Here is a 20167-nt window from a genome sequence, read left to right as displayed (position 1 = left end):
CATCTCCACAGAGCCAACAGTATCTACAATCAAAGTCAATAAAAAAACAACAACAAAAAACTTGGAATTTGAAGGGTAAACCTAGAGAGTTTCAAAAGATCTGGGCTTGTTTTCTAACACATGTGGACAGAGTCCACAATACAGTAATCATTTAATATTTTAATAAGTATTACATTCCAATGCCATATGACAGTTAAACATGTTTATTCAAGAACGGGTGCCGTTTCTGGCTTTATCTTAATTTTCTTTTACTACTTTCTTCTTATGACAGTCTTTCAACTAAAGTGTTGTACAGTAGCTTATTTATTCCCTCTATGCAACAATCGGCCCCCCTGCAAAAGTTTGTTTTACGATATACTGAAGGCTTGCATTTACTCTTACTCCTTTGGACTGGTACACACTCTGTAGCAATCTATGGTCGGACCTGAAGGGATTGGCTGATCTGGTTTTTGATATATCTTTATATATAGTCCTATCATTCAGCTCTAGGATTGTTACGTGAGAAAACCAATAAAGATATTGAGAAAAAGAAGGTATAATTGAAAATCCAACCCCCCCCAAAAAACATGTGGCTCAATCCAAACGTTTTCATTGAGTACCACATAATCCCATGAGGTTCAGTACATGCTGTACCTCGTGTCTTGAAGCCTCACAGAATCAGCCGAATGTCGGCAAATTATGCTTCATAAGAGCCTCAGTCAGTTTATCTGCAGACTATTGCTTGGAAGCCATTGCACAGACAAAAAAAACAAAAAAACATCACCTAAATACACTGGGACAAAATCAAATCAAATGTTACAAAGGATTAAAGTTTTACTTAAATGATATCAATTTAGTGACGTCAACATTTTATATCTTAGTTTTTTTTTGTTCAATCTTTGTGTTTGATCAGCACATATTTATTTAAATAGAATACAACCCCTGTTCTCATGTTAAAACAATGAATTTAGGAAGAAAAAAAGAAAGCGATGCCTTGCAAATATCACAATCCAATATTTTATTCCCAAATGAACATAAATGCAACAGAAGTTAAAATTGAGATTTTTCAATTTCATCCAAACATATTAGCTCATTTTTGAAGCCGACAGCAGAGATGAATCATGTTTATACGTGTCTAGAATCAACTTTTTCGCCACAATATGTAAACGTGTGGAAAGAGAGACGACCAGTTGCTGGAGTTTTGCCAGAGGCTCTGTTGGCGTGGAGATCAGGAGAGATGCCGTCTTTGGTCTGCTTGGAGATGGAGAGCTTAAAGGGATCCACTTTGATCAGCTCGAGCTGATCTTTCTCCAGGTGCAGCAGTGGAAGCGAGAAGCTAAGAGAATTGCAGATTTTCTCTTTCGCACTAAACAGTTGTTCATATTGAAATATAATCCTAGCTAACCTTAAAAACGTGTTTAAAATCTAAAATTAAAACTTTTGTGAGGAAGCGGTGCAAAATGAGTACGCCATGTCTTTTTATCAGTCAGTGAAATTGCGTGAAAAGATGTTTGAATATCATAACAATAAGCTCTTACTGGATAAAATGTGTCTATGTACATAAAATGTCTCTGAAAATCAGGATACGTGAAAAATTATGTACAAACATTTGAAAATGTCTTCTCCACTACAACCCAGTTTTTTTAGCACTTTTTTTTTTTTTTTTATTGAATCCAAAACCAGATGTAGTCTTGTCTCAATTTATGCAACACACCATTTTGTAAAAGAATAATACTGATAGATCTATTTCATTAACACAAACGATATTAAATTATCGAGACCTTTCCAATGATGGAACAATGTTAATTTATTCCATTTCTTTTTTTAAATTCAACCTGAATTTATTTGAGTTTAAAAGAGGATACTGACATCGGCAAATCATCCAACAATGCTCGTTGATTCACTGTTACACTGCCGATGTCGCATTTAGCAACTTTACTTTCATGAAGTCTCTAATGTGGATCAATAATTAAGTGGCGACTGAATGCAGAGAGTAAAACATCCTCAAATTAGAAGAGGGCTGGTCTGCATCCACTCTGCAGTGTTTCGTAAGAGTCTGACTTAAAAAAAAAAAAAAACATTTCAAACAAGCAGTGAAGAAAGATTTGAAGGTGAAGCATGAGAGCATTTTATCTGACTCATTTACACACATACCTACAAAACCCTTGAAGTTTGTTGTGGGGTGAAGTGGTATTGATACAACTGGAAAAATCTGTTCTGATTTAAGATAAAAAAAAACACATTAAATATCAACAAATTCTGACAGCAAACGCTTCCTGGGACCATTTAAGTTCTTCTACATGAATCGTGATCAAGGACACACATTTTCATTTGAGTGATGGTCTTTATGAGCATTCGCTTGCACAAAGTAATATGTGTTAAAATAATCTAAAAAAAATGTTGGCTTCGTGTTATGATTTGACTGAAGCGGCAGTATACTGAACAAATGTACACATATTCCTCACAGTGAATTAGTAAAATTTAATTCATCTACAATTAATCCTCCATACAGCCATACAGATAGACTCTTTATTCATTTCAAGGTGGCTCTTAAATTGATAAGTTACAACATATCATACAGAAGCTGGATGCCAAAACTCGACAAAAGGTTGCAAAAATATTTGTTTCTACATGTTTACGGTCAGTGTTTTTTTGCAGCATATTGTAGGGAGCAGTCACATCGAGTCATCGAGGGCGAAACGCACGAACTCAATAGGTGTCAATACTGCGGTGCAGAACTGAAAATGGATATTGGGTGTGAAGGCAGACCAATCGGGGGCGAAGCACGGTGGCACACTGCAGGTGCACTGGTGACAGAAGCAGTGCATGACGGGGGAGGGAAGAAATGCAGCTTGAAGAGCCCGAGCCGAGGATAAAAAGCAAATAATGCCAAATCGTGTCACCGTTGCATTTCGCTGCGTTCTTCTCTGAACTTTCCAAATAACTTGTATATTTAAAAATGACTTTAGTGTTTTTGTTTTGGACACGATGACAAACTCTCTGGCATTACATAATAGACACACGACCAGTAAAATCTAAAGTGATGGTCAACGGAGCAGAGATGAATGCACTGACGAGTTCAAAACTCTTGGCTGTCACTGAGAAACTGAGAAAGTAGAATCTCATAGTGAAGAAAAATAATCCAGAGAAACCTAACAAACACAGGTGATGTGAGTGGGTGGAGGAAAATGAAGACAGCATGGCCGCTGAGAACAGAAACTGCTTCCATATATTAGTCGTCAGTCTCTCTTGTGTTTTTCTACCAAGTCTTTCCTTGCCTCCTTCTTCCAATGCGACTAATCCTCGTCATCTTCGTCCTCATCATCGTCGTCGGTCTGGTCCCTGGCGTCGAGGTCATCGTCATCTTCCACCTGTAAGCAAAGTGTCACAGTCTAACTAAAGCAAACAGACGGAACAAAGCTGAGTGAAAGGAAAGCAGGTCTTTGTGATGAAAGTTCATATCAAGTCTCGCTGTGACAAACTGTAATTTCACTACAAACCACAAACTACTACGAACGAGAAGTGGGAAATAAAAGGTATGATCACGATATTTAAGAGCATTTTGGGTGAAAAAAAACAACAAATCGTCTAATAAAGAAGATTATCAAAATCTATGTATATATATGTTTAAACTTCTTTAGCGCTCCTGCTTTTAATAAAGATCTGAGTGGAACTGATGAGCTGAGCCTTAAACACGTATGTCACCAAAGCTTTATACTTGAAATGAACACATCTGAAATCATTTTATCAACCCATCAGATGCCGGGGATTATTATAAAAACATGAATTGACACTAATACGATCCTTGTCGTCAACAAGATGACATGGCAGACCTCTGCTAAAAACATGAGATTGTTGACGAGAAATCAATAACGAAAAACAAACGGAGGTTTTAATGTTTGTTGGACTGGAGTCTTTACCAGTTAATGTTTAGGATTTCAGCTTTACGTTGAACGAGCGGCTGCGACCACATCACTGAAGGTGTTGTTCAGTCAGCCGGTTATTCTGATAACTCATTGCACCACTCGCTACGACACGTTGGGAGAATTTCGGCTACAAAGTGGACAGCGAGTTAAAGTTCAGTTGTATTTTTCTCTACCGTCTCTCCCAGGCCCTTGAGTCTCAGCTTGAGACTGTGGATCTTCTGATCCTGGTCTGCCAGAAGCATCAGCAGGTCATCCTGCTCCTTCTTGGACTCCTGGACCTCCGTTTGAAGCTTCGTCTTCTCAGTCTGCAAGATGGCTACTGTGCTGGTGGCTGAAGCGAGCTGCTGCTCCAGCTCTGCCCGGCTCTCCGACAGGCCCTTCGCCTCCTCCTGAACCATTGAGAGGAGAAGAGTGGAGATAAGTTGTGTTGGAGGGATTCAGCACATCCGAGAGCAGTGAGTCAGATATTCACACACACCTTCAGTCTCTCTGTCTCAGACGTCTGTGCTGCGAGTCTGCTCTCGAGTTCTGACATCTTGGCAACATCTAAAGAGCCGTCACTGCTGGGGACAGTGTCGGATTCCTGAGAGACCAAACGGAGGGCAATTCATTACATACCAACAAAATTACTCTAAATACTCTATGTTAAGTGCTGTTATGATATTATGGATTTTACCCCATCTTCAGCTTTTCTGAGCAGATCTTGTCGCTCTGACTTCAACTGGGTGATTTCTTCTGACTGGGCCTGAAGCTGACTTCTTAACTCGTCCAGCTCCTGCAACACACACAAGGAACAACACCACCACATAAACGGTATAGCCTACTACAAACATTTGTTATCCGACAACCACAAACATCCTTTTAGTTTTAAGCTGAAGGACGAGAATTTCATTTTATGCAGTATTCATAAATTTCACTAACAAGTATGTTTGACGTTAAAATCGGTGATTCTGATAATTATGTCATGAACATTAATGCTGGTACTCATATTTGGAAGAATGCCAGCTCAGCCAAACTTCAAACTAGAATTTCCAGTGCTCTAGTGTATCGCTTACATATATCTCCTGCCTTCATGATTCCCCCACCGTAGCTTTCTGCTCCTCCTGAAGCACATGATCCTCACTAACATTCGAAAACATTCCAGATGCAGCATTTTAAAGCCTTTGAGCAGCTGGTTAACAATGAGCAGCTCCTGGAACTGACTTGTCATCTACCTGGTATGAACATTAAGACACTGTTCATTACAAGCACCAAGAAGAACTCTTCTTAACACAGGTAGCTGAATATTAAACCCCTGAATGTAAATGACCCCACTTTTTCCATTTTATTTTCAAGAAGAAATCAAAAAACATCCTTATGGTTCTGGACTTTGGAGTAACGTATTCTACTAAAACAAACGATGGGAGTTTTTTCAGAAAAACCAACTGCTGCCGTACAACGGGAACAATCTCGTTTAAAAGCATGTTTTTAATTGTTGCTAGTGAAATGGTATTGCAACTTTGATTTAGACAATCACAGAAAATCACACGTACTATCTTGAAGATTTTCTATGATAAAAAAAAGTGACACACACAGCAGTGCGTCCTACCTGAAGTCGTTTGGTGTTGTCTGATCCTTCTGCTGAACCCTCTGTTGTCTGTGCAGATGCAGACTTCTACAGATACATAGAGGAACAATAACGCATATCAGTCATTTACACTTCAAAACCAACTGCAAGATCTTTTTACACACAAGAAAAAAAGAAATGTTATCGTCTTCTGTTGTGTAACACTGTTCACTACATTCGGTAGTTTAGTTTGGTGGAGGCCCAGAGGCAAAACCTCCAACTGTTCTGCTATTCTATCTCCGTACGAGTCACACAGATGGAGGCAAACTGAAGCCCCAAGACAAAATCACAGCACGAAAGGAGAATTCCTGTAGCTGACTTAGTCCCCGGGACACCTTGCTTTAGAACACAAACCACATATTACTAACCAGGCTTCTGATGAGTGCGTCTTTGTCACCGAGTTGTGACTGAAGGAGTGCGTGTTGCTTGCGCAGCTCCTCGACCTCCTCTCTGAGCTGTGAAAGCTCCTCTGTCTGTAGCCCATTCATCTGAGTGCTGTCTGCCTGGTTGTTCGACTGGCTCTGGTTCTCCTTGCCTGGAGGTGTAACCACAAACACGAAATATCAGCTGAAAAGCCACATTTGCACTTACCAGAGTGTCAGCGGAAAGATCATTTTTTCCACACTAACAGGTAGTATTCTGGTGATAAAGATGTAAACAATAAACGGTTGTCAACTGTCAGTCTACAGTTAGAGCAGAAGAAGATTAAAAGGATTGCTTAACACTCGCCTATGTTGGACTCTACCACTAAATTAAATATTTGATTTTCTGTAGTAACATTATCACACCGGCTGTGATGAATCAAGATGTCACTGAACTGAAGTCATTCAACCTGATTTACTGACAAACACCATTAATAAGATTGGTGATGTGAACCTACCTAGTTTTAGTTTGAGGATGTTGTACTGGTCCTTGTGCTGCTGGATCTGGGACAGCTGCTGGCCGACTGTAGTTTGCATTTGTTCATGCTGAGCGGTCATTGAAGCTACTTGTTCTTTCAACTCTTGGATCTGAGCGTCCTGAGGATCACACGACCAAAACAAACGATTGATTACAAACGGCCCAGAAAAAAAGAGGAAAATTACACAACTGTGTGCATAAGTGTGTTGTGTTTATTTACCTGCTCTCTGATGAGCTCTTTGTACTGAGTTACTATGTTGTCGTGTTGCTCTAATGTCTTTTTCACCTCCTCCTCCTTTTTCTCCTCCTCGCTGGACTTGTGAACTGCCTTGGTTATCACACCTGTGAACAGCAGAGAGTGATGGAGAGCTTTAAAATCAGTAAAACTAGTACTGATGAACTGCTTTAGCTGCGTGAAAAAGCCTCTCACTGACCCTCCAGCTCTTTGACAAGCTTGGTGAACTCGTGGTCAAACAGCATTTGCTCTGGAGACGGGAAGACAGGCTGCGGCTTTTGAGCTGCCCGTGAATACAGCTCATGTTTAGTGATGAAGCCCAGCTTCTCCACAAAGTTTTCCTTTCCGATGCGCTTCTCAATCAGCTGCTTTAGCTTCTCTCTGCAGAGGGCATTGATATTAGGGAAAGAAACAAAAGCACAAAGCAGCATTGGCAGTTTTAATGAACAGATTAAAAATGGATTGTAAAACGTTATATCAAGTTAAATGAAAATGGACACCATGACTTCTTTAACTCAACAAGCTACAACAGCCACTATTTACCTTTATTCAATTACTTCACACTAACAATCAAAACATTTATTTTGAAAAGAAAATATCCAAGTACAAAACATAAATCTCAGTACACAACATCATAATCACTAAAACACATACTTTGTGTAGTTTTCCAGTGAGTTGTCATTATAGAGGATGCAAATTCCAAGAAGCAGCGCGCACAGGCCCTGCACCAGCCGTTCATCCTCCCCCAGGTTCTCTGAGATCTGAGCCGTGAGCTGGACGAGTTCGAGTCAAGGACTCAATCAAGGCCACTCAGTTTCAGACCCAATATCTAAAGGTTTCAACCCCCACAGAGTATATTATGAGCAAAGTGTCATTGCAAAACTTCACTGCTCATTTTTAAATGAGATCTTGTATGTAGTCATAGCTGTTCTATTGCCTATCCTTTTATAATCCATAACCAGTTGATTGTTCTATACAACATTGTATATTTCATTCGAGGTGTATTTTATTGCTGAAGATAATGATTTCCCCATCAATCTCTCTGTGCCTCCATTGCTCTTTCAAAGTAATAAAGTAATATTAAGTATAAAATACATGAGCAAAGGATGGAAATTAGTGGATTAAACAGCAGCAAGGATACAAAAGGAACATTTTCCTGATTGTGTAGAAAGTGTGTAACAGCAATTGGACAGTTGCTGATCCATGTACACAGCAGCATGAGGAGGCCCACCCTGGTCTGCACTTTACTGCCCTGTGAAGCAAATTAACAACAACAAAAGAAAAATCAGCATGTGCAATTGGGGAGGAGTTACACAAACATTGACAAGGAGTCAGGTAATACCACTCAAAAACTGTATTTATGGTAGGAGTTTAGGGAAATGTAGTTTAGCAGGTTAGAAGATAACTAGAGGAAAAAAAAAAGGATAAATTACATTTATTTTAAGAGTTCATGTCAATTATTCAAATGGGGACTTACAAACATGTCCAAAATGTGATCAAGAGATTCAACAAAAAAAAAAGTTTCTAAAGAGGAATAGTTAATTAAAGAAGGGCAACGACACTTCAGGTAGAAGTGTTGTTTTTCACCATAACAATACTTTAAACTTTTTCATACAACACAAAGGTTAAGGTTAACACTGTCAAACAAATATTCTAGTCGGTTATCAACAAATATAAAAACAAGTGACTAAAGGAAAAGGAGTAGGCTGAGGCTTCAAATCACGTCAACCAGCAGTTATTTGGGTTAATATCAGTTAATAACAAGGTGAAAATGTAAACATTTAGGTCTTAAAATGAGCCAAGATTGCCCAGAGCATGCAAAGTTAACCCTTTTTCTTTGTGGCTTCAGCCACAAAATCTTTTATGTTGTTGTTTCTTTGTAGTTTTCAATCTTTTCTCCTCCAAGAACTTATTCATAAACTTGCAAATTAAAGCAACATGAATTTGCAACTGAAAGTGTTTTCCATTTCCAGCTGTCAACACATGCAAAGCAAAACCCACCGAATGTGTTTATTTTTTATTTTTTTTTGGAAATCAAAAGAGGATCCTATAATGCATATATTAAATGAGAAAAACTTCAGAAAATTTAAACGGGAGCTCAACCTGCATTGTTTTTCTTAATAATTGTTGGTTTCCAAAGGACACATTTGTGGGAAATGTATGCCATTAGAGAGTTTGATTATCGCAATCAGTTGCAGAGAAAAAAAAAAACAATGGTTCACATGGAGTCGAAATGTATGATGGTAAAAATGAAAAGAAAACATGATGCAGAAATAGAAATCGTTTTTAAAACTGAAGCTGTAGCTGGTGCATTGATACTTAATGCACACCATGCCTTAAGCGGAGGAAACAGCTTGAGGGGCCGCAAGTAATCATAGAGATCTGAGCAATGAAGGCTTGGGTAAAAAAAAACAAAGAAAACTTAGCAGCATTCAGTACAACAACTTACGAAATCACCTTTTCAGCTTTTGTCTCCAAATATGACGTAATGCAAAAATGAGGAGGGGAAAAAAAAAAAAAAAAAAGAAAGAAAGGAAAATGACCACAGGTGTTACACAAGCAAACACTGGCCAGTCTTGTGTAGGAAGTCCTTTACTATGTGTTGGTGGTCAAAACAGAAGATCTGTTTCTGAAATAAACTCAAAAGAAACTTTTCAGGATGCATAACGTTCTGTGAACGCTGCACGAACGATTTTAAAATCCAACTTATTATCTCCTCTTTAAATGAGCCTGACACTCCTTTACAAACGGTGATGAAAAGACAATAAGGTGAAGTTCAGATGCTCGTCACACTGTGATCCAGTGACCCCTCTGACCTCAAAATAGAAGAAAATCAACTACATCTTGTCCACTAGCAAGACGAACCAGCAAAGAGTGCGTTTGTTTGCTGAAGCAAACACTTACTGTCAAAAAGAAACTAAAACTCTTCTAGCAACCAGCAGGATGCTTGAAGAGACACGGAAAGTCCCAGAAAATCTTTAAGAGGGCTGTTGGCACAGACTACTGGAAGAAAAAACTAAAAAACGCCTCCTCTCTACAGAGGCCGTTTTTGTTTTACACTGAACCTAACAAGCAACATTAATCATACAAGATGTGTGACTTCTCACACGCAAAATCACCCATTCATCTTTCATACAAAACTTTAACAAGGAACTAAAGATTGGAGGTCAAGTTTTTGGCAAATAGTTCACAAAAATGTGGTTCCAAAATAAATATATAAAATGATGTATATTAAAATGTATTAAATCATCTCCCACTTGCACAGAAATACATGTGAAGACCTCAACAAACCACAACAACAGCATGAATAGGCTATGAAAAGACAGCAGTAGAAACGTCAAACATCCAAGTTGAAAGCAGACGTCGGGACAATGACTGTCACAATAAAATCACTTAAACCAGGTGCTTCTGTATGTCCCTTTGTTTGGGCTGTCCTCTCATGTATTCACTGCTCTCCGCAAGTGAACGCAGTGACAGCAGCTAGAGTGTTCAGATCTGTGAGGAGTGCACTTGTGTGTCACCGTAATGAGGAAGAGCTGAGGAACAGCCACAGGTTATTGACGAGGAATTGGGTAGTAAAGAGTTAGAAGGCAGATCCCCCAACACGTGGGCCAACGAGGCCCCTATTTCTGATGCCAAGCCAAAAGTGGACAGGTGCCACCAAAAACACTTGCACACAGCCGCAGTCGGCACTTTACTCACCCGCCGGACGATCTTATCACCCTGAAAAACCACAACAATGTGATTCTGTTCCTGATACTGTGGTAAACAGCTTACTTTGTCCTCTTGTCAAAAATAGTCTAGGTTTACAAAAGCCTGTGCTACCAAGACTAATCAAATAGATCATTATTGATCTTTAGAGTGATTGTTTAACTTCTTACCTGGGACAGGATGTTGGTGCACTGTTGCAGCAGAGAGACGGGAGGCTTGCCCAGGCTGGTGGCGAGTTGAACCCTGAGCAGCTGCTCCTTCTGAGTGAGGTTGTCCTGGAGGGCGTGAGCCAAAGCCACAGCGGCACACCAGTTTGACAGAGAGTCTGCCGAGAACAGGCCCCCGCACAGCAGCTGGCCGGCTGAAATGGAGTTTGCTGAAGAGAGAAAAAGATCATTTATAAAATTATATTTGTAGAAATTTGTAGAAGAAAGCTCAAAGCGGATTGAAACTGACCATCAATGGTGGAGGGCAGCAGGGTAGCCACTATCTCCCCTTGACCCTTCTGGTTTTTGTAAAGGAAACACTGGAAACAATAAAGAACTGCGCAGCGAAGCACGAAGGGCTGTCTTTCGTTAACCATGGACATCAGCAGCACAACAATGGCTGGCCTGTGGAGACATAAAGAAGGAAGATTACACAACCACTTTACCCCAGGAACCTCCCTCCGCTGGGTAAATGAATCCACACTTTTTCCTTTTACCTTGGTGGGTTTGAAGGAGCATTGACAGAAGCGAAGTAGTCCTGGTTGACCTGAGAGCCCCTAATAACCTCTGAAACAGTGTTGATGGTCTGAAATAAAGAAGTACGAGACTTTTGAACTGCGTTATGAAGTCGTGGACAATGTTCAACAGTCTGAACCAGATGACCATAACAACCCCTTATCACATAGACTTCCGTAGCTACAAACTCATGGTAGCTTTGAGCAAAAAGCTGTACAAGCGAGATCGATAGACGGAAATAATTAATTTCTTTGATTCAGGTGTCTGTGATTACCTCAGTGAGGATGTCTGCAGGAACACCGGTGGCCATGAGGATGGTGCACAGCTGCTGCAACAGGCCACACTGGTACATGGACTTCTGACAGCTGGCTGTAGCTCCGGGAGAGTTCACTGGAGACACCATGACACGCACCAGCTGGAAGCATGTTTGATTTGTGGGAAAAACAACAACTTTGTTTTAGTTCTTTAAATTCTGTACACAAATTCAAATGTATATCAGACATGACGCCGTTACCTGCAACATGAGGTGGAGGTTGGTGACCTTCTGTGCCGACCAGCCAGAGTTATCATCGCCGACCTCAAACCAGGGCTTCATCCTCTGGATGTACGAGCCCTCCTTGAAGAAGTTCTGGTTGGAGCTGTTGTTCTTTAGCAAGTTGAGGAGGAGCAACAAACAATCCTCCACCACAATACCTGCAGAGACGGTGTGTTGTGTTATTGTGGAGCAGTTTTCAGTTTTCGTTCCTTAAGTTTTGTGCTTCTGATTTCTGCCCTGCGGCCATCAGGTATAAAGTTGTTTTTTTTTTTATATTTAAAATTTTGTCATTTTGAATTTTCATCACAACTAATTTATAGCAGTTGAGTCATTATTTTGCATATAGTGCTCATATTAATATTACAATAACAATAAATTAATGAGAAAAATTACATTGTTCAGTTCTAATGTATGGAATATGTGCAAAGGTATCTATATCAAAACATAAACTTTTCCACATTTCAAAATCTTCTAACCTCCATCACTGCTGCCCTCCTCTGAGATGATATCGAGGAGACGCTCGAATGCATTTTCGAATGCCACAATTTTCTGAATAGCTGCATTGCCTTTAGTCAGTTGTTGAAGCAATAACAAACCCTGTAAGCAGCAAAATAGGAAATGAAGTTAGACACTCAACGACCTTCAATTAAAACTTATGTCTTCACAGACATCGCAATGTTTGCTGCTGCAAATTAGTGCAAAAAATTAAAAACAAAAATATAGCATTTTTTCAAGAGCAATTTACGGTTCATTTCAATTCCTCTATAGTGCAGATAGTGTTAATGTTAAAGGCTTCAAGATATTTTTTGAAGCAAACTTGAAAAGGACTCACATCATTGCGAATGACTTCTCTGGAATCTGCCAAAAGGTCCATCAACCTGGAAACCCCTGGCAAAGGAAACGCAAACAAATAAAATCTTTGTTGCAGCAAAATGGATGAACAACCTACTGGCATCTGATGGAATCATTAACAGTTTGCAGTGAAGAGGCAATGCTGAACGTGTTGATTTTAAACTATGAGTGTCAGTTTCCTGGAAGAAAAGAAAATCGTAATTAAAGTAGATGTAGATAAACAAATTTACCCATGGGGCTGACCAGGATGATGCCCTGGACCTGAACACCCTGGTTTTTCAAGAGAGAGGTCAACAGCTTCACCCCTGGCCAACGTACATGGAAGTCAAAATCCTGAATTGAAAAGAGTGCAGAAATACGTGAGGACACAGTAGACACAGCAACGACAACGCGGAACGTCTGCTGCTGGACCAGAAACGGCTCAGTACCTCCAACAGAGTGAGCAGCAGGGTGATGTGCTCCGGGTCTTCAATGAACTTGTCTGTAAACTGGGTACCCAGGTCATCTGCCTGCTTCTGGGCATTCTCATCTGTGAAAGTAGACGAGAAGCTGCTCTTAGTCACATCTTCAATAAACTCAGCAGCAGGAGTCGTTAGTCTAGTGGGGAAAGCCATCTGGTTTGTTCATAGCAATCAGCCTGAGCCCCACAGCTGTGATCTGAAATGACCTGTTAGTGACTGTTACAAGAAGCAAGTATGTGCCCAACAAATGAGCACATGCTCAGGGTGAATCTTGGGAACAAATTTTTGGGAGAACAATAAGAGGGTACACATACACACACAGAGGGATAGCTGGATGGGGGAGTGTATTTAACAAGGTTGTTGCAGAATGAATTTTACTCCACAGATACACTGAATCAGAGCAGGCCAGAAGGTGGAAGAACTGGAAATTGTACTGGTACATTTCTTCCTTTCCACCATAAGATAATCTTAGGTTTAAATATTTTTTATAAACAGCCATTACAAAACCTCGCTTTCCATTATAAATGAGATAAAAGGAAATGGCTTTTTCCCCATTGTGTTTACTACTGCATGCTGCCACTGCAGGGAGCAGACGTAGTTTAAACACAAACTTGTAAATTTAGCAACAAAAATTTGATATTCCACTCAGGACTGGGTGAAAACCAACTTTGAGCTAAATGAGATATTAAATTTACACTCTCAAAGACAAGAAGACTGCACAAATTTGCTTATGTTGGATGTCTGTTTTTCAAATGTCACCAACTTTTGAAATAGAGAATGACTCTGAATTATCTGCAGATCTGCACAGTATAATTGTACAACACATAAACACAAAGGAAACAGAAGAGCATTGACGAAGGTAAAAGAGGGAGTTTGTGACATGTTATTAGTGAAGCAGTCCTTCCACCACCCGAACACCTTCTTCTGCTTCTATGCTACAACTAGGTTAGTGCAGTTAGTCATCTAGTACTATTGTGGCTACTTCACATAAGATTGGTTTCCAGTACTGACCAGGCATCGACACATTCTTATGCTTCCCTGAGGCAGGGAGAGGGGTTACAGCATCTGCAAGGGCAGTGGGGGAATAAGGAAGATTATAGCCTCACCCAAAAGCCAGCATCCATCCATTAAACCACTCTGAAGAAGCTCAGCATCAGCTGACTGATTCTTGTGAAGAAAAGCCATGACAACAACCACAATACAGCCGCACAACTTATCAGCTTTTTACAATCTGCCCAATGCAGGAGTTGTGAAAAATAAATAAATAATGGGCTGCTTTTCCATAGAACAGCCAGTGTGACGCTCCGGTTTGTGTGTGCTGCTGGTGGTCAGAGGGTTTGGGATCATGCACAGAGTTTTACCTTCTGATTCATCTGTAGGGTTAAAACATGAAAGAGAAAAGAGAGACGAGAGTCTTTATATAAAGCAGTCATTATCCATGTATTGAAGAGATGAATGCAAATTGACTGCGGTTTAGTTAAGAAGAATTTAATTACTTTACAAACTCAACACCATTAGATAAAATTGTTCATGATTAATAGGTCCAAGGTGTTCATAAATAATCTTGAAATGTCACCAGAATTCCTCAGAGGAGGTTTTCAAGTTTCCCATACCTTGTTCTTCCTCCTCATCATTGCAGATGATGTTGTAAAGTGTGTCCAATGCATAGCCAAGGATTTCAGAGTCAGATCTGTTACATTTGGAGGGATAATCAGAATATAAACGAGCCTGACTACTAAACATTTTCTAGAAAAGCCACAGAATAATTTGTATTAAGCACACATAAGAAAATATTTTCAAAATCAATACAATTGTATCAATAACATCTATTATAACACATTCAAATGCAATCTAAACAAGTTTTGTGCTTCTTCTTTTAACACGGTATAAAAATAAAAGCCAACATGTCATTTGCACGAAATAAGATCAATGTACCTGTCAGTTTGTAGTATGGTGATCAAGTGATCCATCGCCTGTGTGCCAACTTCCATGCGATATTTCTGCAAATGATAATAACTTATTAGAATGGGAATGTCTTGTGGCCACAGCCCAAAATAAAGGATTACCAATGAATGTGGATAAAGAATAGCTAAACTCTGAATGAAAGCCGTTCCTTTTCAAATACAGGAAGTGGTTTTCACACCAACACCGACTCTCCCTTGTAATCTGTAACCCTGTGGCTCCTAAACCCCTTTTTCCAGCCAAGTAAACTTGTTATTCATGGTTGACAGGACAGCTGGCGACAACTGTTCAGCAACAGCGTGGAGATCTGTCAGATATTTGATCCAACAAAATACTGATAAAGAATCTTTTTTATAAATCTATTTATAACAATGACAAATAGAAGAAAAAACTAGAAAGGCTTGCAGGGTTGTTGTTTAACATATAATTGCATGAGGAATAAACTCAGTTTTCTCTTATCTGTTAACAGCTGCAGCCACACACACACACACACACACACACACACACACACACACACACACACACACACACACACACACACACACACACACACACACACACACACACACACACACACACACACACACACACACACACACACACACACACACACACACACACACACACACACACACGCTAAAATATAAATCACCTAAACCTAATCCCGAGAAATAAACTCTAGTTTCCATTTTTCATTCAAAATTATTGTTATACCAACTTATTCACAATTTCATCAACATGAAAAACATCAGAACATTCCTACAATATACACAAGGAATCAGATTTTTAAAAAACTCCTTCAAAGCAAACTTTCAACAATATTTCTACATTTTAACCTTTAGGAGCAAAGATTCACAGATAGGACTGGTATAATGCAAGATATGAGTGCAATTCAAATAGACTTATTTGCAAAAGAATCCTACTTAAAACTACCTTAGAGAGAGACTTAAGAGCCCGGACAGCATCTCTGCGGTCTTCTAGGAGTGTTGAGGAGGCAACCCGGTCACACAACTTCTGGATCTGAGAAGAAAAAACCTATTATGTAGTTTTTCTCATGATATAAATAGAAAGTCAATCATTTGTTAGTTGAGATTTTTGGTGATTTCCTATCATTTTTTAAAATGTACTTTGTACATGGAAAAGTACAGCTCAAGTTGTCGTGTTCTTTTGTCACGGAAATTCTATAATTTTTAGATAATCAGATGATCACAGCAATTTTAAACCGCAAACCTGACAAGGTCAAAAAGCATCTTAGCGGTGGTGATACGTGTAACATTGAGACCATGTGAGGCTTTTTCTTACGATGCATTAAATTCTTCCTTTGATTTCTCCATTATAGAACAGTGACCACTGAGACACAAACATACATGCAGCAGGAAGTTAAAGTTAGTGCCATTGAGCTTTGAAGGGAAAACAAAGGTTATGCAAATGAATGTAGAAGATGGTTACAAGTGTTGTGTCAGTGCTTTACAGATAAACTGAACAGAAAGCAAACATTACAGCTACTTCAATCCATAGCTGTTTGAAATAAATTACTTGTTGTTATATAATCATTGGATGAGTGATCCTTACTTTAACCACACCGTTTCCTTTAATCAAGATGGTTGCAACAGCCAAAACTGAAATACAGTTCTAACATAAAGCTTAAAGTAATAGCCAGAGACACTGTAGTGTTACAGGAGCAAATCAAACTGAGAATCAACTAAGAATAAATGTGTGTGAATATTATAAACAGACTCAAAAAGCTGCATTCAGCTGTACTATTCTGGCAGCCTTAAGGATAAAGACAAAGCTCACCTTGCCAGACTTGTTTTCTGCAGGTTGTTTTGTGCAATTTGCACAACATTCAGATCATATTTATCGTTTAGTGCAACCGGCAGAGAACCAGGAACTCTCAAAAGACAGATGTGATCATGTGGCCCTGTCTCCTGCATTATCAGTAAAGCAACGTGTCCAGAGTCCTGATGTACTAACAGATACACCACGCGACAGGGATGTGTTATACACTCTGTGACACTTTGTAGGTAATTCATGGTAAAGTGTATACATCCCATACATACAGTATTGCTCGTGGTTGCGGTCAATTTGATAAGTATCTTTTATTGGAAGTGATTTGAAGTGAATCATGACCAACGGGGAGTTGACAGTAGTAATGAATTAATCAGTTTTTATTAGTTTCTTCATTCAATGTGGCCGCAGGTTCACAGTTCAACTCCAGCTGACAGCTTCGAGCTAATTAGCATCCCGACTAGCCGCTTTACTCTCATTCGTGAAGGCCCTGCGGTCTTCGTAGACTATCCTGGGAGGTTTTTTTAGAGATACACACCACGGCCAGCAGTTAACGCGGGTGTTTTTGTGACGCTGTGTGCTCTCGGTTTGCCTGGCAGCGCTGAGTCGTGTGTTAGCCGCGGCTAGCCGCCGTGTTCCTACCGTCTCGGCTCCTGACGGCTGCGGCCCGGCTGCCTGCCCGCCCATCACTCCCCTGAAGAAGTTCATCGCTACAGACGTCCTCTCGGTGCCGTGCTCAAAGCGTCTCTCCCTTCAGAGGAAACTACGTATCAGTCGCCCAGTGGCCGGGACAATTAATGTGTCAAAAGTGAGGTAAACCAGCACACAATGGTGATTTTACTTTAACAGTGTACACAGACCGACCCCGGAACACAACTGCGGGGGCTCTGCGCATGCGCGCAAACGTGGCGATACGTGGCCGACCAACAGACCACGAGCTGCTAATTTAAAGGGCCAGAAAACTGATCGCGTCGTCATTAACCCAAATAACCTCAAGAATTCATCACAGAAATCCACTACACTATATTCTATGTCTTTCTGATGGTATTTGTTTCATTTTCTATTATAATCAAATACCTTTAAATTACCATTTCCATTATCACACTTTTAACTTGAGGATCATTTCAGGTCAAATTCATACCGTGTTTAAATTGCCTGTGACTCGGTCAGACCCCAGATTACTTTTTGGGTAAGATTTAAATTGTTAATAATTATTGATTTAAAATCAAATTTCGGAAAATGTTTCTTTGGGGTAACAAAAACAAAAACCTTTCATCTTCTATACCAGTCTATATCATGGCATAACCCTATGGGTAAATTAATCAAATTTCTCATTAAATGATCCATCCATCCATCTTCTGAAACGTTTAATCCTATGCACAGGGAACTGGAGGCAATCCCAGTTTACTGTAGGGGAGGGAAGGATACACCATGAACAGGTCACCAGTCCATCTATAATTAACTGATAAGCAATAAAATCATCTGAATTTTTTCTCTTTTTGTCTCGAGGGCTGTCAGTTCAGAAAATTATCCAACTTGTTAGGGTTATTGTGCAAAATTGAATTTGGGGGACGTACGACTGCTAGTAACAACACTTTCATTCACAAATCTACACTCAATGCACAGATGAGCTCGAATGTTAGTTGAATTCATGTGCCTGTTGTGCCATTATGTTCTGACATCTGATGAGGTCAGTGCCAAGGTCTTCAGTCTTTCACCAAGTTTCCAGGACTGCTGGTTTATATCCACCGAGAGTTTGATTCTTCCACAGTCGTCTTCTGGCCAATTAGTTTCTCTAAACAGTTCACAGACTGAGCTTCTTCAAAGTGGCATCAGTCCAACGAAGAAAAAAAAAATCATAATACATAAAGTGAAACATAATGTGAAAAAGGCTGGTGGTCCCAATAAACAAGATTCATTCAAATATGAGACAATGTTCTGTTATCATCTGTGTACTATAACAAACACACACTTTCTGGCAATATCACATTTTCTGATACTATCAAATTAAAGAATTTTGTTATCACAGAAGTACTTTCTCAGGATCAATGGGATGAGAAAAGACCAACATGATGTGGTGCTATTCCACAACCGCTGCTAATACTAAACTAGAACGGGCACAATGGGTCGGCTACCAGGTCATGGAGAGGCTGCAAGGCTTTCTGGGAGATGCATCAGTGATATTATCACCAGAACATTTCTAAGGAAATTTTGTAAATAAATGAATACATGCAGACGAAAACATAACCTCAGCTAACTTCATTGGTCACCCAACTTTCATTGGTGAAGGTAACAAATAGTATTAGCAGTATTAGCTGTAATTGCTAATACTAAATTCATTCAAATATTAAGACCTGCTTAAATATCAAGAAATTCAAAGACAGAATAGATTTAACATTATCTGGACTCTTTATTTAAACCAAAATCTTTGACAGTTTATGTGGTTGGTCCACATAAACTAATGAAACTTGTATTTGGGAGATTATTTCTTTGTGATAACAACGCTGATCAATGGAAATCATAAGGCTTTCTCCAAGTCTACTAAACTCAAACTTTCTTACTTTCTATGCAGCAGAATTTCAAAAGGAGAATGTACTCGAAATATCAACTTTAAGTTTGCCCAGAAACATAACCTATTCCTGAAAATGTAACCTGGTAGCCTCCAAAATCAATGAAACATGATGCTGTGTTGGAGCCTGTGTTTCTACAATTCAGAATAAAAAAATAAAAATAAAATAAACCTTAAGTTAACAACTTAGAAATGTGTGCCAAAAAAGGTTTGTTAATTGTCCTAATTCTACATTTTTAAGACAGCCAGGTTACAAAGGATCTGCAGTGAAAACAACTTTTAGGGCATTCACTTGTAAGCATGACAAACAGTAAGAGCCAGGCTGTTATCAGTAGTTTATTGTATGTTAAGTCCAACACATTCAAAAAAACTGAACTAAAAAAAAAAAAAAAAAAAAAAAAAAAAGAAATTCTCCACCTGCAACATTTTTTTGAACTAGCAACAAGGGTAAACACAGTAAACGTAGGATGGCAGCCAACTGTTTACCACATCTGCTAAAGCCAGAAAGGTATTTCTATCTCCATTCAAAACGGACTGGAATGATTCACAATCGGGATCCACCACCTGCATTTTTACCAACAGGAAAATAATTGTGTGTGTGTGTGTGTGTGTGTGGGTGGGTGTAAAATTTCCTCAGAGGATCCTTCATTGTTTGGAAAGGGATGAGTCGTTGAAAAGAAATATTTAACCGCTATTAGTAATTTATGCTCCAATTTATACCACCACTGACATGTAAAAAAAAAAAAAGTAAAAAAAAAAGCATGATATTGGTCGGAAAGCATGATGGCTCTTCTTCAACACTCTCTGTGACACAATCACCTGACAAACATTTGGTAGGGCTGCGGCGCCCAATAGAAAACGTCGAAGGACCAAAGAGTTAAATTGCTTCTCCAATATCAGGGCAGACGCTGGAGGTAACAA

At 39.5% G+C, this 20167-nt stretch overlaps 1 protein-coding gene across 3 annotated transcripts; it reads right to left on the bottom strand.

The window, feature by feature from the left end:
• Positions 1-983: 983 nt before the first annotated feature.
• Positions 984-17572, bottom strand: uso1 (USO1 vesicle transport factor). 3 transcript variants are annotated; one of them, XM_080462714.1, is made up of 26 exons: positions 17320-17572; positions 15823-15909; positions 14863-14927; positions 14541-14617; positions 13939-13992; positions 12895-12995; positions 12697-12799; positions 12447-12502; positions 12091-12211; positions 11594-11772; positions 11354-11494; positions 11061-11149; positions 10814-10968; positions 10528-10733; positions 10349-10369; positions 7788-7898; positions 7301-7419; positions 6846-7027; positions 6632-6753; positions 6392-6530; positions 5880-6046; positions 5494-5559; positions 4582-4680; positions 4384-4488; positions 4079-4294; positions 984-3350 (listed from the first exon to the last, which is right to left on the bottom strand). In XM_080462714.1, the coding sequence occupies exons 1-26, from the start codon at positions 17383-17385 to the stop codon at positions 3276-3278; spliced, it is 2922 nt and encodes a 973-aa protein (XP_080318840.1). In that variant the 5' UTR covers positions 17386-17572; the 3' UTR covers positions 984-3275. The 3 variants fall into 3 exon arrangements, with proteins under 3 accessions (XP_080318840.1, XP_080318841.1, XP_080318842.1); XM_080462715.1 differs by lacking the exon at positions 10349-10369 and having other exon boundaries at positions 17320-17565; XM_080462716.1 differs by lacking the exons at positions 10349-10369; positions 13939-13992 and having other exon boundaries at positions 17320-17549.
• Between the last annotated feature and the right edge of the window lie 2595 nt (positions 17573-20167).

The sequence above is a fragment of the Lipophrys pholis genome (genome assembly GCF_963383615.2).
Source record: "Lipophrys pholis genome assembly, chromosome: 5".
NCBI lineage: Eukaryota > Metazoa > Chordata > Actinopteri > Blenniiformes > Blenniidae > Lipophrys > Lipophrys pholis.
The sequence above is the reverse complement of the archived record's forward strand: the minus strand, read 5'-3'. Positions and strand labels throughout refer to the sequence as shown.